General features: G+C 38.2%; 1 protein-coding gene across 1 annotated transcript in view; it reads left to right on the top strand.

The window, feature by feature from the left end:
• LOC140160713 (cytosolic carboxypeptidase 6-like) overlaps positions 1-12568 on the top strand; it is a 230224-nt gene that overhangs the window by 19731 nt on the left and 197925 nt on the right. Inside the window, exon 3 of the mRNA XM_072184008.1 lies at positions 8545-8669. Coding sequence (XP_072040109.1) covers positions 8545-8669 — 125 coding nt within the window. The remainder of the gene's footprint in view (positions 1-8544; positions 8670-12568) is intronic.

The raw sequence follows: 12568 nt of genomic DNA on the forward strand, positions 1-12568 counted from the left end.
TGAGAGTTTTGACATTTCACTAGATTCATGTTGGCATTTTTGTTGTTGTCTGGCAAAAATGAATGAGTTGTTAGAAGTGACATGAATCTTGTTTTGAATGTACTAGAAATAGGATGGGTTCACGGGATTGTTTATATCTAGGGGCCGGAAAAGTTGACAAGGAAAAGTGTTTTTGTGTGCGTGTGCCTTCTGGTGGTAGGGGTGGTTGTCTGTGAGGGTGGGGTGTGTTTGTGTTTTTTGTGAAGACTGACCTACAACCATGGAACATGATTTCTACGGAATTTTTTCTGCCTAAATAGGGACACAATACAGAGCAATGTGTAATTTGCCATTATGTTTGTTTGGGTAGGGGCTGGGTCTGTCCTTGGTGTGTAAAAAGTTTGGTGTGTTAGGTGGGTGTCTTTGGTTTGGTAGTTAATTTTGGTCCATGGAGGTCCAAGGTTGGTTGGGTCTTTTCTAGTCAACAAAAGTTCATGGTTGCAGGCCTTATTACAAGTAGGCGGGTGTGGACATGGGTGTATGTATACATGCACATGTGCTTACAAGTGATAACAACACCCCTTTACTCACTATCGGCTGCATGTTATATCGATTGCAATTTGCCATCTACTGCTTGTGTTTTCTACTGCTAATCACTAATTCATCTGCTATATTTTACTGAGTAGCATAGTGCTTTATCTGCATAAAGCTAGCTACTGTTGATAGCACACTATTTCATCTACTATCTACTGTATTTAGACTGAACACACTTCATTTGCTATCTATAGCTGGTAACATACTACTTCATCTGCGATATAATCCTGCTAGCTCACTACTTTATCTGCTATCTACTGCAGATAGATTCACTACTTCATCTACTGGCTACTGCTGATAGCACAATACTTCATCTGCTAGCTACTGCTGGTAACACACTAGTGTATCTGCTATCTACTGCTGGTAGCACACTACTTCATCTGCTAGCTACTGCTGATAGCACACTACTTCATCTGCTAGCTACTGCTGGTAACACACTAGTGTATCTGCTATCTACTGCTGGTAACACACTAGTGTATCTGCTATCTACTGCTGGTAACACACTAGTGTATCTGCTATCTACTGCTGATAGCACACTGCTTCATCTGCTAGCTACTGCTGGTAACACACTAGTGTATCTGCTATCTACTGCTGGTAACACACTAGTGTATCTGCTATCTACTGCTGATAGCACACTGCTTCATCTGCTAGCTACTGCTGGTAACACACTAGTGTATCTGTTATCTACTGCTGATAGTACACTACTTCATCTGCTAGCTACTGCTGGTAACACACTAGTGTATCTGCTATCTACTGCTGATAGCACACTGCTTCATCTGCTAGCAACTGTTGATATCACACTACTTCATCTGCTAGCTACTGCTGGTAACACACTAGTGCATCTGCTAGCAACTGTTGATATCACACTACTTCATCTGCCAGCTACTGCTGGTAACACACTACTTCATCTGCTATATACTGTTGATAGCACGCTGCTTCATCTGCTAGCAGCTGTTTGATAGCACACTACTTCATCTGCTAGCTACTGCTGATAGCACACTATTTCATCTGCTAGCTACTGCTGGTAACACACTAGTGTATCTGCTATCTACTGCTGATAGTACACTACTTCATCTGCTAGCAGCTGTTGATAGCACACTACTTCATCTATCTACTGCCAATAGCATAACAACTTTATCTGCTATCTACTGCTGATAGCACTCTACTTCATCTACTAGCAGCTGTTGATAGCACACTACTTCATCTGCTAGCTACTACTGATAGCACACTACTTCATCTACTAGCTGATAACATGCTACTTCATCTGCTATCTACTCTTGATAGTTATCTGCTATCTATTGCTGATAGATTCACTACTTCATCTGCTTTGCTACTGCTAGTAACACACTTGTGTATCTGCTATCTACTGCTGATAGCACACTACTTCATCTGCTAGCTACTGCTGGTAACACACTAGTGTATCTGCTATCTACTGCTGATAGCACACTGCTTCATCTGCTAGCAACTGTTGATATCACACTACTTCATCTGCTAGCTACTGCTGGTAACACACTAGTGTATCTGCTATCTACTGCTGATAGCACACTGCTTCATCTGCTAGCTACTGCTGGTAACACACTAGTGTATCTGTTATCTACTGCTGATAGCACACTACTTCATCTGCTAGCTACTGCTGGTAACACACTAGTGTATCTGCTATCTACTGCTGATAGCACACTGCTTCATCTGCTAGCAACTGTTGATATCACACTACTTCATCTGCTAGCTACTGCTGGTAACACACTAGTGCATCTGCTAGCAACTGTTGATATCACACTACTTCATCTGCTAGCTACTGCTGGTAACACACTACTTCATCTGCTATATACTGTTGATAGCACGCTGCTTCATCTGCTAGCAGCTGTTTGATAGCACACTACTTCATCTGCTAGCTACTGCTGATAGCACACTATTTCATCTGCTAGCTACTGCTGGTAACACACTAGTGTATCTGCTATCTACTGCTGATAGCACACTACTTCATCTGCTAGCTACTGCTGGTAACACACTAGTGTATCTGTTATCTACTGCTGATAGCACACTACTTCATCTGCTAGCTACTGCTGGTAACACACTAGTGTATCTGCTATCTACTGCTGATAGCACACTACTTCATCTGCTAGCTACTGCTGGTAACACACTAGTGTATCTGCTATCTACTGCTGATAGCACACTGCTTCATCTGCTAGCAACTGTTGATATCACACTACTTCATCTGCTAGCTACTGCTGGTAACACACTAGTGCATCTGCTAGCAACTGTTGATATCACACTACTTCATCTGCCAGCTACTGCTGGTAACACACTACTTCATCTGCTATATACTGTTGATAGCACGCTGCTTCATCTGCTAGCAGCTGTTTGATAGCACACTACTTCATCTGCTAGCTACTGCTGATAGCACACTATTTCATCTGCTAGCTACTGCTGGTAACACACTAGTGTATCTGCTATCTACTGCTGATAGTACACTACTTCATCTGCTAGCAGCTGTTGATAGCACACTACTTCATCTATCTACTGCCAATAGCATAACAACTTTATCTGCTATCTACTGCTGATAGCACTCTACTTCATCTACTAGCAGCTGTTGATAGCACACTACTTCATCTGCTAGCTACTACTGATAGCACACTACTTCATCTACTAGCTGATAACATGCTACTTCATCTGCTGATAGCACACTGCTTCATCTGCTAGCAACTGTTGATATCACACTACTTCATCTGCTAGCTACTGCTGGTAACATACTAGTGCATCTGCTAGCAACTGTTGATATCACACTACTTCATCTGCTAGCTACTGCTGGTAACACACTACTTCATCTGGTATATACTGTTGATAGCATGCTGCTTCATCTGCTAGCAGCTGTTTGATAGCACACTACTTCATCTGCTAGCTACTGCTGATAGCACACTATTTCATCTGCTAGCTACTGCTGGTAACACACTAGTGTATCTGCTATCTACTGCTGATAGCACACTACTTCATCTGCTAGCTAATGCTGATAGCACACCAGCCCTCGAATTAAGGATCTGAAGGGGCACGGCAACTTTTTTAGGGCAATTTGAAAATTGCCTTGGATTTTCACTGAAAAGGCAAGGCAGCACGGCAGTTTGTAATATTTCAAGAGGGCATCATGGCAACTGTTGAAAATTTGAGAAGGGCACCAAGGCAATTTCTCAAAAGTGAAGAAAACACACACAAACATAGATAGATGATTTTATAATGAAGGCGCAGGGCTGGGGCACCGACGGCAACTTCATTAGAGGGCACAGCAAGTGACTGCCTTGGGTAAAGGACATATTTTGAGGGCATTACGGCAGTGGGGGTGGGCACCCACGGCAAAATGCCATGGGTGCCATGGGTTAATTCGAGGGCTGTAGCACACTGCTTCATCTATCTACTGCCGATAGCATCTAGCAACTTTATCTGCTATCTACTGCTGATAGCACACTACTTCATCTGCTAGCTACTACTGATAGCACACTACTTCATCTCCTAGTTGCTGCTGATAACTCACTACTTCATCTACTATCTACTGCTGATAGTTAACTACAGCATCAGCTATATATGGTTGATAGCATGTATACTCCTTTCTATTATCTAACTGCCGAATGCAATTACATCAAATAATCACTAAAATGAAGTTGTAGATATCATTATAGAGGAGATGACCAGAAGTCTAGTGACGTATGCTATGACCACCTCTGAAACAAACAAAGCATCAGAGAAACAGTTGCTATGATTTATAGCAACCAAAATGCCAGAAATCAAAAGATGAAAACCAATAAAGAGATAAAGTTCAAAATCAAACTGGACATGTGCACTGATGGCAACTTCAGATCCATTTCCTGTGTATTATACACATGAGATAATAAGCCGGAAGCCATCAATAAAGGAGGAGAAGTCTGTTATATGGTAGACATGATAACCACTCATATGTTGTATTCAAAGCTCACATAGAGAACCTTTTTTAGTTTTTATATTTAGCCAAAGGCTTTGACATAAGAAGTCCAAGTTTTGAGATATTTTTTCAAAATATTAAGAATTATCTCAAGAACCATTGAATCAATACTAGGCTTGTTTGTACTCATTTTAATGCATTTTTCATGTTGATTACAAATATTTATGGTCTGCGCCATGAAAATATACAATTCGAAAATTTGGAACTTGTCGTCTGCCGTCGACACCAACATGGAGAGAGTTAAGGTGTTCAAGATTACCAGAATTTGTAATAAATGAAATGATGACATAAAAATGCATGTGCAGTTTTTATTTGTAGAAGACATACAAGGTTACTAGAATTTGTATGATAAACAAAAGATGATATTGATACAAAAACTGCTTTAAAAATTGGTTAAGGAGTTCCTGAGAAGATACCTTGCAAAATCATATATTTTGATTAATATAAGATTACAAAATGTTCAGTACCATCTAAGCATAACATTTGAAGTAGTAATTGAATGCAGAAGACACACATGCACAAACAAAAACATATGATTGTGATCATGTTTGAAAAGAACTACCATTAACAAGGATTTGCAAAAAAAGAAAAACAGATTTGTCTGGTTTTTAAAAATAAATCAAATAACAAATCCGATGATGAAACATGTTTTCAGCAAGTTTTCCACGGTGATGGTCAAAAGAAATGACAGTATATTGTCACTGACTGATACCAGGGTATTACACAACACCCAAGATTCCCAGAAGGGTTCGTAGCCAAGTACAATCCAAGCCTATCGTTGATACCTCGTAGTAATCACACCAAGACCAATTGTATTCAACGTGGTATGGCCTAAAGTGGTCAATTATTATCCCATTGCTCGGTGGACGTCTACTTGTTAAATTGATGTGCCATGCAATTAATACTGGTATCATCAACTCGACAAAACCCCCCAAGCATGGGGATAATGTGCAAAGTAATACCGTTGGCCACTTATTACATGCTAAGCACATAGGAGTCGAGTTACCATATATATATGTGAATGTGTCTGTCCCTATGTGTTTGTGGATGGTGGTTTTGCACTGTTTTGACCAGTAGTTTTTTGATTAATTTGTTGAGAGATTTGTCGAGTTCTTTATTTCACTTTTAGGTACGGATATCAGGTAGAGTTTCTACTAGCAGACGATGTCTGTTCTTTTGTGTCACTATGGACCACAATGGCCTTATTCCAATTGCATAGTTCATTATCCTCAATTAAACAATCATAGTGCAAAATTTGACCTCAACTTGCCGGGTATGAGTTTTTGTACCCAATTTTTCAGAGGTCAGCCAATGAATATTACAAATGTATTGGGTTAAAAAACTGTGCCTTGATAGACATGATAGATGAGCATGTTGTGGATCCTAGTGTCTAGAACGACGAGCACCTAAAGAAGCCATTTCAATGCACTTCAATTTTTAATTTAATTTTGTGTGACAATTCAGTTAACTGTGGCCTGAAATTTTGAAGTTCTCAAAACTTGCAAAACTTAGTAGTGTAGATCTCGGGTTAGCCGTATCATTACGTTAAGATTTTAAATTATTCTCAACTTTTTCTCAAAATCAGTGGTGTACCTGGTGCCTATAACTTGTCTTGAAATAAATCTGGCCCTGTGTGGAACAAATGCCTTTTGAAAATCACTTTTTCATGTCTTCTACAGGGTGTATCAAAATGATTAGTACCCATCAGTTTCCAATGATTTATATGGACAAGACTATCATATCAAAATACAACATAGGATGTTCTAATTTATAGATGAATGTTATAAAAGATTATAAAACTATAATTTCTGGGCATTTCAAGAGGATCCAATGTTGCATGCAAGAAGCCGGCTTGTCAATAAACACCAAAAACTGATGGGTGCCAATCATTTTGATACAGCCTATACTTTTCTTTAATTCTCTTTTAAAAATAGACATTACTGCCCTTATTCTATAACTATCTGAAGTTTTATCCCAACTTTGAATTTTGTTTGGCCCACAATAATATATGAGGTCCCATGGAATTTTGACCTGTTTTAGGGTCGCCTTATTTGTCGCCCTGATACATTTTTATCTTATCATCATGTGTGCATTTCAGACATGATTGTCATATGGTATTGTATGATTGTTGGCACACAGCAGAATGTTTGGCATAACATGATAAAAGAAAATATGTCTGCTTCTGCCGTTTCCTGGCAAGAAAATCATGATACCCTGGAACATAATTAGAAAATGAACATGAGCTTAATGTGCTTAAAGGCTAATAGCTAGCTAGTTAGAGATTAGATTTTCAAAAGATAAATTTAACTTTCTTTGAGCTAATTATAAGGGCTTAGAAACATTTATGGAACATCATATTATGCTGCTAGGAATGCTAGTAGGAATTTGATGTTAGTAGACCAGTAAATTGTAATGGTAATTACAAGTTTTTTGCTTGCTGTCTGGTATATTTAATCCAACAGAGTACATTGTTTGAGGTATCTCATTTCAGAAATCTGTTGGTTTTCTAGTTGAGTCTTGGGGCATTGGTCATAATGGTCAACTCCTTAGCTAATGTCCAGTATGAGTGGACAGTGACAGTTTACATTGGGCTGTTCCAGTCAAAATCCATACACCCCACATGGAAGACATTATGACTTTAATCTTCCATACAGGGCGTGTGAATTTCGAACGGGGGTTACTTATATGGGTGCTTCCATTTGAAATTCACACCCACTGTGTGGGAAATTAAGCTTGTGTCTTCCACAGGGGGTGTATGTACTTCAACCAGAATAATCCATTCTTATCTTAGTTGTTTCTGTATCGAATGAATAGTTGTGCTTTTTTTATATACTATTATAAGCTTGTATTAGGTGAGAATTATTTGGTTTTTATTACCGTGCGACTCAACAAATTCCCAACATAAACAACATAAACATACACCCGCGTAAAGTCACAAAAGCATGTGTCAGTCACACAGTACCGCAGAGTGCAGTGTAGGTAGATGCTGCGCCCAGCTGTGTGTATTAGGCCTGCACGACTAAGTCGCCAATAGTCGAGGTCACGACTATATTTGGCGATCTAGTCGCGACTATGACTAATGATTGCCAATTGGCGACTATTCCTGAACATTCAACAAGTAACACTGTGTACGTCATTCTATGTCAATTCACAATGTTATAAGTACCGCCTATTACGAGCTGATCAGCAATACATCTGTCACCGAGTGATTATATTTTGACCATTACACAAATTTAGACAGTTAATATTTGTTTTATATCCCTCATATATAAATTCTATTACTTAAAAATACTATTTAAGATAGGGAATACATATTTTCATCAACATAACACCATGTTTTGCCGTGACATACTTCACATTTTGGTGTCCACCCCGTAACTAAATCGGTGAGTCTAAAAGTCAGCGCACGGCCTGCCGCAGGCGCAGTATGGCGCAGCACTATGATGGTAAAAACTATCACACAGAGAGGCTGATGGTAAAAATGATAAATGGCAATCAACCAATGAACTGTCTAGAATTTATGTATGAGTGATATAATTACAAATCACAAAGTGAGACGCCAGTACTTACTTGAGATTAAGCATAGTTTGGGAGTAAAATCCAAAAGTATGTTTGTCAAAATGAGATGGACCTAGGAATTGAACCAGGATATGCAACCATTTCATATTTGTTTTTCTTTACTTTCTTTCATATGGGATCTTGGAAGGGTTGTTTGATTACATCTTACAGAATATAACTGCAAATGACATAAGAGTGTCACATTTTAGCCAGTTTAAGATTTTGTTTTCATAGGGGATTTTGGAAGGGTAGCTCGATTACATCTTGTAGAATATAACTGCAAATGACATAAGAGTGTCACATTTTAGCCAGTTTAAGATTTTGTTTTGCAACATGATGATGTACCTTATGACAATTTAAAAGCATTCATTGCATAGTTTAGTAATGAGATCTGTTTGAAATACAATCATGTTCATATTTGTGTATTTTTCTATTCATATTTACAGGTAATTTGGGCCGGGTAGATTACATCACAGAGTTTGAGTATGATTTGTTCATACGTCCAGACACGTGCAACCCACGCTTTAGAGTTTGGTTCAATTTCACCGTAGAGAATGTAAAGTCTGATCAGGTGAGTCTTGCATGACCTTTTATTTCGATATCTTTAAGATTTTAGTGACATGACTTTAGTGTGTGTTAACCTTTGACCTTTCTAGTCGCATGCTAACCATCACATGGAACCCACATAATTTCATGATGGCGAGTTTATAAGCTGATCAACTAGCTGAATCTTGTATATAACAAGATATATCCCCAAACCTTTTTGATATCAAGTTAATTGTAAATTGTAACCTATGATCTCTTCAATCACATTTTCTACAAGTTGTCCACAAATTGTCTTGTTAATTGCCTGTGGAAGAAGAAAGGTACTCTAACCATATCTTGCATATGATATGTTATGAAAAATGCACAGAATTAAAACCAGAGAACTAGGACCCGAATGCGCTCAAGGCAGTCGTTGTCATTCAGAGTGACATTGCATACTAGATGCATTTGAGAGACGCACTTGATAGTTGGTGTACGCGATACCTATTGCGCATTAGATGATGCAGAATTGTTTGTGTTCGTTTCTGCAAGGATCCGAAAAAAACCCTAGCTGATGGTGTTGCTGTACGTGGCCGTATAGGGAGTGCTGGGTCTCTGGTTTTAATTCTGTGAAAAAAATCAGAATTGAATTTACACAATGTGCCATTTAGATTTCTGTGTAATTACATGCATCCGCAGGCCGCGCCTGGTGGCCCCTGTGTGGGCTTGTTGTTATGGTTGGGTGGCAGAAACGCAGGCGTTCATCAAGCTGTGTTCATTCATGTGAAATTCTTGTCTATAAACAAGAGGACAATGAGTTGGACATGAGTTACGTGTGCTGTGACATTTGTTCTGTTCACTTCTTTTAAACATCCTGAAATTTGCACACAAGTTATTGAGTTTAACATTCAAAACACAGTGAAATAATAAGCATCTCCCCTTGAAATGACTTTTAGTGCCCAGGGTGCTAATTAGGTTGGATGCAGTAACCCAACGTATTGAAGCAAAACTGTGTTTGGTTCAAGACTCTTCACGTAGTATGACCATTATCTGTCTGGCCTCAAGTACCAAGTAACATTTATGGCTCATAACATGAGTTTGAAGTGCCAAAACATGTTTGCTTGCTACATTATTATGTATGCTCAAAAATAAGAGTCTTTGCTGCTTTATGTAAATTGAAGTAAATGCATGATATGTTATCAAAACATTAGCTTTGATGGAGTGGACTGAATTTTCCCAATAAGGAAGTTATTTTTGGGTAGGTGCATAGTTTTTAAAAGCATTTCCTTTATGTCTGTGACTTGTAACTTTTATGTAGAGATTGTTGTAAGGAAGATTATCAAATCTTTGACTCACAAGTCCCATCACTCATAATCCCATGGGCATTACTGGCCAAATAATTGACCTCTAGGATACAAAGTGGGCTATATCATGTATTAAGCCAATCAGAGATATGGTAAGAATAGTTAGTAGGGCTGAAGGACTGGATTGAGCTTGAAATTCTAAGGGATCTGAACCTCTAGAAGTGAAATGGAATGATGATGATTTTAGATTTTTATCACATAATTAAGAAATCAGGAGAATTGTAAGAATGGCAGTAGTGTATAGGTGTCATAGTAGAGATATGCGAAGCTTCAATGTCGAGGATCAGTGGAGATGGAGCAAAGGCTACAGACCCCCACCCCTGCCCCTGTATGCAAATCAAAGGAACAGCCTGTTGAAGTTGATTGTCCTATGTTGAAATAGACTTGGGGATGAAATCAAAACTCGACTGGCGGTTGGCCGCCGGTTCCAGGCGGTTCCATCCATTTGGAGCCGGTTTCTATTGTTCTAAACAATGGAACGCGGGTCAACCGCCAGACAAGTTTTGATTTCATCCCTTATAAATCTGATAGCAGGTGATCCTTTTGCATTTAGGATGTGATTGGAACTCATGGTATTGAAAGTGTAATTTTAAGATTTAATAGTAGTGGTACAACATTATTTTGTAAATTGAAAAGTCTCTGGGTTGGGCACTTATTGAGTCATAGACAATTGGACTTCTTACTGATGTAACTTACATACTCATTATTTGAGCCAGACAGTTGGACTAAGAACATGGTTTTTGACCTTGCAACTTCAGTTAATGGTCAGTTAAATAAACTTATGAACCATTAAGTTTTGACAAAGTGGCTTTGAACCATTAAGTTCTGACAAAGTGGAGAGACAAAAAATAAACACATTTCTGAGATGGGGATGTCATGGCTTTGATAACGCTTTCATAGTCCAGTTTTTGTTTTAATGTCATCCATGGAACTCGTCCTCTCTCTATAATACAAGTTGTTTCCGCAATTGATTCTAAGTGAGAGAGGACCAAAAAACAACACTTTGATGAGTGAGAAAGAGGTCAGTGCTGTATAAATGAATTCAAATTGCCAGTCCACTGGCATTGGAAGTCAACAGGTACCTTCAGGCTCTGAGAAAGAGGAGAATGAATGCTAGACCATAATGCATTTCAGCAAAACTGATGTTGAATAGGAATGGTTTGTAATTATGTCATCAAGGTATAGGGTTTAGCCACAAGAGCATACCTTTGGGTCAGAACTAAAGAGCTGTCACACCATTAGGATTATGTCAGATATTGGGGTTTAACATAAGATTGAAGTGGATTAGAATGATGATTGTGGTTATATTAGGATTAGGATTCAGATATTTGGATGTTAGGGTTAGGGTTAGGATTAAGGTCAGTGTTAGGAGCTGCTGTTCTCAAGTTGCTCTGACTTAGGTATTTTCTTTGAGTAACATGGTGTATAGACAATAGTGAAAACTTAATATTGTCGATATTCTTGAAAAAGTTAGACCAACAAAAATGTCACATAGTCACATGTCACATAGTGGTGTAGAGTGATTTTTCCAATTTTTCCATTTTCCGTTTCACATAGTGGCGTAAAGGTTTAGTTATAACCTATAATAGTTATTCCTTGTTAACTATTAAAAATACAGTTTAATAGTTTAAAACTTAAACTTCAATTTCAAATGGAATCAAAACCTCTGAGAGATAACAGTAGATGAGTATCGACTCCGATACTAGTAGCATATCCTTCAAAAACATTTTGCTCGAAATTAATTTTGTCCTCCGCGTATGCCACTATATGTTGAGACCAACAATCCTTGTTAACTATTAAAGATACAGTTTAATAATTTAAATTTCAAATGGAATCGAACCACTGAGAGATAACAGTGGAGGAGTATCGACTCCAATACTAGCAGCATATTTTTCAAAAACATTTTGCTTGGAAATGCATGTTGTCCGTCACGTATGCCATTGTGTTGTGACTGACGATCTTAGTTTTGTTTTGTAAGTTTATAACATGTCTGAATTGTTTGCTAGAGTGCAATGTGACCAAAACATGGCTAAAAATTGAAATTCAAATGCTAAAATGACAATGTCCTCTTGCAATGCATTGTGTGAATATATTGCTTTCATTTTCAAAGTCAGTGGGTATCTTTAGATTCTGTGTATACTCATTGTATAGTTTGCCTAAAACTTCGACAGTAGCAAGTGAGGTATTTATTATCTTTGCTGGCCAGGTCTGAACTGTACTAGGTAAATAGATGAAATGAATTCTAGACTAAGTAAATTGGGTTTATCTAGAATGCTTAAGTACTGTGGTTCAGGGTTATTGTGCGGAGTTAGCTGTAAGATTAAAATCATAGAGGTATATTAAACATGCATTATAAGATACACTAGCCATCAAGAACACCCACATGATAAACCTGTGGGTAATGGGGGATGGTGTAAAATAGATCAAAAATATCATAAAACAAATATACCATAAAGATGCATTACAAAAAAGTTAGAGTAAGTCTACACTCTACGGTAAGTACTGGGACAAGCTAATAAGGCAAATAGAACTCAAATCTTTGTGTCCTTTTGTGTGATTTTTTGTGTGTTTTATTTAATAA

This window comes from Amphiura filiformis, chromosome 1 (genome assembly GCF_039555335.1).
Source record: "Amphiura filiformis chromosome 1, Afil_fr2py, whole genome shotgun sequence".
NCBI classification, from domain to species: Eukaryota; Metazoa; Echinodermata; class Ophiuroidea; order Amphilepidida; family Amphiuridae; genus Amphiura; species Amphiura filiformis.